Below are 6000 nucleotides of genomic sequence, written 5' to 3'. Positions count from 1 at the left end.
AGCTGCTTTCACTAGCTGTTCGCATATCCCAGTATAGGATGCTTCCTCTTTCACTTTCTTTCATTTTTCGTGTTACTAGTTGCTTCAATCATGACAAGTTTAAAACCCTAATTGAGATCAGAGTATTCACCGACACTCCAGTTTTCTCTATATTTCGAGATTATGTTGGACAGAACTAGTCTCTATCTTGTTTGCAATAGCAGCCAGCACAAGGCATGTTACACCATGTGTCACCGTGTTGCATTGTCTTCAAGAAACCTTTCAACCTTCCTTGTGCATCTGGTACTTGGAAAAAATGGTGTTTTCTTCTTCTTCTTCTTCCAATTTTCAAATGTATGCCGACTATGTTCTGAATATTGATCCGGACGCAACCATATATTGTGAAGCATGATCGAGCTAGGTTCCCCATATCACGCTACATATATAGCAATATAGGGTTTAGTTGTATTGCAAATTATTTTTTTTTAGAATGAAAAAAGAGTCGAGAATTGAAAAGTCGAGAATCATATAACCTATTTATCTAAATAATGTGCATGTGAGTAAGATTAAATCTAATCTTTTCCTTTGTCTTTTTTCCTGTAGACTTTTCTTCTTTTGTGTCTGTGGGTTATATTCTTGATATATTCTTTCATGGTGTTTGGTCCTATCCAACTTCTGTATAGCTGAGTCATAATGGATTCTATTGATGATTATTGTCCCCATGTTTCCAGTACAATTATTAGCCATCTTCCTCTAATTTAAAAGCTGCATTTTTTGCACTTATATAATATCTCACCCATATTTGATCGATTTCAGTTCAGACCTAGCAAACCATTAACTATTTAGGCTCACATTATTAGCAAGACAATAAACACCATAGAGTAGCTATCTCCCAAAAATTAAACGGGCCACATGGGTTAGGTCATCTCTTCGAAATGCCACATATAATACCAATATCTACTTTGAAACAGAGTACGTACGATCTGGTATATATATATGTACCTACATTTGTATACTATGTATATGTATTTAACTCTCAAGCCCTAACGTATAAACTTGTATGACTGCAGCGGCGGTTGGTGCGGGATTCTTAGCCCGAGACATCACCTTCCAGAACACTGCCGGACCCTCAAAGCACCAAGCAGTTGCTCTCCGTGTCGGTTCCGATCTCTCGGCCTTCTACCGTTGTGACATTCTTGCGTACCAAGACTCCCTCTACGTCCACTCGAACCGTCAGTTCTTCGAGGGTTGCTTCATTGCGGGTACGGTCGATTTCATCTTTGGCAATGCTGCAGTTGTGTTACAAAACTGTGATATCCATGCGCGAAAGCCCAACTCTGGGCAGAAGAACATGGTCACAGCACAAGGGAGAACCGACCCCAACCAGAACACCGGCATTGTGATCCAAAAATCAAGGATCGGTGCCACTTCCGACCTGCAAGCTGTGAAGGGAAGCTTCAAATCATACCTCGGGAGGCCATGGAAGGAGTACTCGAGGACTGTGATTATGCAAACATCTATTACTGATATCATAGACCCTGCCGGGTGGCTCGAGTGGAGTGGGACTTTTGCCCTAGACACATTGTTCTATGCTGAGTACGCTAACACTGGAGCTGGAGCTGCGACTTCAAAGAGAGTGACATGGAAGGGGTACAAGGTGATTACAAGCGCCACCGAGGCTCAGGCTTTTACACCAGGGAGGTTTATTGCTGGTGGAAGTTGGTTGAGTGCTACTGGTTTTCCATTCACCCTTGGTCTGTAGAATGTAGATGTGTAGTAATTCTTGTAATTTGTAACTGTAGGAGTTCTGTTATGGAGTGAATGTGTTGTTCCGGCTTTGATTGCAGTATCAATGAATATACTGCATGCTATCTATTGGTTAATGAATAAGAACATCTGATTTTGCTTTGAGTTCTTAAAAGTGTCCCAATAAACTATTTTAAGGCTTTAGATTACTAATACAAGTATGAAGTATGATTCTTTGTTGAAGAGCTTGAAGTCCCACATCGCAGATGAGATCCTCCTCATCCGTTTTATGCTAGGGGGTGAATCATGTAGTTCAACACCACTGGACAAAGCGATTGGGCTGCGATTCTTGAAAAAGGATTAGGCCCAGGAAAGTCCCCAGGCTACTATCTGCAGAGATTCAGGCCTGGAAACAGGTTAACTCTACTGAGTTGGAGTTCAATGAGGCTGAGACACGTGTGGAGCCTTCTTCAACCTAGAGTATCTTGGCCGATTGATACAGTTATTCGCTTGGTCCTTCTGGGCTTACTGAACGGGGCTTATGCTTCAGTGGTGGGAATTTTCTCTGTCCCCTTTTTATTTTTATTTTTTTTAAGAGTATAAACTTTTATTTGATAGCCGTTATATACACGCTTAAGTTTAATAGTTGGCTGAATCCAATTACAGAATTACTCCTTCCAGGAAAAAATAGAAGGAGACACAATTTGTTGTATACATATCCACATGTTTTTGCCTGCAAACACGTCTACTATTAAAGGCGAAGTTTCTTGACATGAAACTGATGTTATAAACTTAGTTAGCTTCACTAGCTTATAAATGTTGGAGGACTCCAAATATTTTCCAATTGGCTTACCGTGGGGTGAAGCATTTTCAATTTCGGTGTACCTAACTTGGACTCAAAGTAGTCTGGTTGGTCCTTCCCTTCAGTTGTAAATAAAAAGTTGGCAAATTCATGTTGTACATTTGATCAAGTCTCGTTTGGTGAACGGTCTCCACTCTCTGATTGTCATCCATCTACTCCTGGAGCATTAGATGGCATTGGCCCAATGAACGTCAATTTCTCTACCAATTAAGAGGGCAACTTACAACTCCTTGCAAAATGTTGTATCCGGCATCTATTTATCATGATGAGCACGATGATAGACTGATAGACATAGACAAATGAGATTGAATTCTTGAACTTAAGAATGAGATTCTCTTGATCTTTTAACGAATGGCATGAAATACAAGACCTTATTTTCAGAACTGGTTATATACTGTGTTAACTATAATAAGCTTATAAGCATGCCACAAGCGACTTATACTCCTATCTATTCGTATGACATACCTACCGGTTTTTGTTAACAGCTTTTACAGACATCAGACTCCAAAATTTCTTGTAAAAATTGTGTTCTTTTGGTACACAACATTAACTAACCAGAAAATAAAGAGTCTAAAATCAGGGTAAATCAGATCACTTCTTTATCAGACTAGATTCTTGACCTCTTTTTGTTGTCGTGGCCGGAATTGGAACCTGGTGAAAAAGATTCGCCACAATCACCGGAAAACTTTGATTAAAAGAGTATTTCATTTTATACCCATTTTTGAAACTTGTTTTTGAAATAACCCACCTATCATTTAGTTCTAATTTTCTCAATATTTTCAATTAAGCTTATAAATTGTCTTTTATTTTAACAAGAATTACGTAGGTTGCCACTATTTAAATCTGATTAGTCAACTATGAAATTAAATTCTCTTTTAAAGTACTTAATTATAGATTGCTTGTGATTTCCTTTTACCTCATTATTATTGCTAAAATTATATAATTGTTCCGGGAGAATTAATATTCTACCATTGCGTGTGTCTTAACCTAATAGGTTTCCTGTTAGGAGATAGATTAGCATCTCCGTAATAGATTAGGACTCCGAATTATACGAGATTGTGGTTTTGTAATGCCTATATATAGGCCCCCATATCATTCAATAATACACGATTTTTCATCCTGAAACACGTTATCACGCACTTTGCCCTAAAACTCTGAACTTTTAGAGCCCTAGAACTTTTTTTTCTCCACCGCCGGCCGCCGTCGTCTCCGGCCTCCGGCATCTCCTCGTCGACGCAGCCCTTGCGACCCCCCTGCGCCCCTGCAGCTCCCGCACACAGCCCCTGTAGCCCCGCCCGAAGCCCCTGCATGCAGCCCATGCAGCCCCGCGCGCTGCCCCTGCAGCTCCCGCACGCCGCCCCTGCAGCTCCCGCACGCAGCCCCGCAGCCCCTGCATGCAGCCCAGCCTTGCAGGGTCTCCTCCGCATTCGCTCTGCAAAAATATCTTTTTGCCCCGCAAGACCCCGCATCAAAGCATTCAAAATTGCTCCTCCCGCATATCTACGCAAGAAACGCGAACTGCACAAGCAAACTCTTTGCTCAAGAGACGCTACTCCCGTCTTCTCTACCCTTTTGGGCCTATGGCCTGCCGAGCACATTAGCCCTTTGGGCTTCATACTATATTTTTCTTTTCCTTTTTCCTATTTCATTATTTAAATGTTCATTGACACGTTTTTTATTTCTAACAATATTTCACGTGCTCGTATAGGTAAAATCATTGCTCGTCGTACTATGGTGATGACATTCATGCCGAGATGGACTTTGTTATCTACATACGATTTCGATCGTATCCTCCCAATATTTTTATGTTATCGGACGAAGATCGAAAAGGAATTCATCAAGCAACTTCATGTATGCCAATCAATTTGCAGAGCAATTTAATTATATGCGGTCTATTTGTCAGACCAACAAGTATATTTTTCTTAAAGTTGCTGCTTTTGAACATATATATATATATATATAAATTATCGGGCGCTATTAGCATTTTTCATGTCTTCTTTTCCGGCCTTCTTATTACGCCGATGAGACCAAAAAGGGATATGATTCCCCTCTTGGTCGACGTTTTTCGTGTGACGGTCCTGGGGGAGTCACGTTATTATTTAAAGGGAAGAAATTGATTTCGTGTGGTTGTCTGAGTACACCGCTGTTTTAGCTGCGATAATGAGAATCGCCGATATGCATCGATTATTTTGTGACCATATACATCATAACTCTTTCTAATTCCGGTTACATACTTGAATAGTTTCGATTATTCGAACCTATACAGCCCTCCTTTCTTATGGATGCGTCGTCCTCACAACTGTTATTTGAATGTTTGAGTTTTCTTAAACTCATGTCTATAAAAGATAATCTCAAGGTCTACGTACTCATTTATTTGAGTTGAAATTCATTACTCTGAAGCAGCACTATTTGCTGACAAAAGATCTAAAAAATAACACATTCTATGGGACACACTTAAAGTGATTCAATAAACGTCTATGACGTTGTATTACCAGAGTTGACCTTGAAGCATGCTCCACATCAGAGAAATACATGTCATTTTTGGCACCTGTATCTATTTCTTGAGGGAATTTTGGAGACTGAAACGTAACATTCTTCTATTCTCAAATAAGCACATTTTTTAGCCTCAGGCTAAGGCTCCGCCCAATCCGATATGCAAGATTTTGTTGCTACGGACTTTTGATTAGTAAATCTATTTTGACTATGTCTTCTGCTTACTATTTTTCAAGTATGACGTTGGCATTGCCATGATTATTGCTCGACTTTAGCTTAAGTCGTCTATTGGAATTGGAAGCTTGTTTGTGTTGTATTAAATATTGGCATATTCAGTAAAATTTCTCGTATTTCTTGTTTACAAGATGGACTCGTGAGAATTTTATTTGCCTTGGCTTAGCATGCATGGTCAACGTTTGCAACTCACGTGGTTTTAAATTGGCCGTTTTTGAGTTACATAGGACCCCAATAGCACTACATTGTGATTTTGGACCTTCAAATTTGGAAAACGGACCTCGGAACGTCAAAATTGACATTGTTTTTCTCGGTTACTGTTCCGGCGTTTCCGGAACGTTTTCCGGCGTATTCGCCACCTTCCGGCCATATTCCGGCATTTCCGGCACCGCCACCCAGTTCCTACCGGCGTCCCCTGTCAGACCTAATGTTTCGGCCTCCATATCGACCAGTTCCGGCCGCCGCCAACCGATTTTTCGGCAATCGGTGCCGCCGGTTTCCGACGATTTTTTCGTCGGTTCTCATCATTTTTCCGGCCTATTTCCAGCAGTTTTTACTGCCACGTTTTCCCAGTCCAAATTTCACCCGGTTTTGAGTTCTTTTGATATGATTTTCCGGTTAATTTTTTGTTTTTCTCCACGCCGTTTCATAGCTCAAACGATTTTATTATTATTGGTGACCACCCA

The 6000-nt window shown here is 40.5% G+C and overlaps 1 protein-coding gene across 1 annotated transcript in view; it reads left to right on the top strand.

The window, feature by feature from the left end:
* Positions 1 to 1897, top strand: part of LOC126800518 (pectinesterase-like) — a 4549-nt gene extending 2652 nt beyond the window's left edge. The window contains exon 3 of the mRNA XM_050527888.1: positions 1050 to 1897. Coding sequence (XP_050383845.1) covers positions 1050 to 1741 — 692 coding nt within the window. The 3' untranslated portion in view covers positions 1742 to 1897. The remainder of the gene's footprint in view (positions 1 to 1049) is intronic.
* The last annotated feature ends 4103 nt before the right edge of the window (positions 1898 to 6000 follow it).

Source organism: Argentina anserina, chromosome 6, assembly GCF_933775445.1.
Source record: "Argentina anserina chromosome 6, drPotAnse1.1, whole genome shotgun sequence".
Lineage (NCBI taxonomy): Eukaryota > Viridiplantae > Streptophyta > Magnoliopsida > Rosales > Rosaceae > Argentina > Argentina anserina.
Note: the sequence above shows the minus strand (reverse complement) of the source record. Positions and strands in the feature narration are given on the sequence as shown.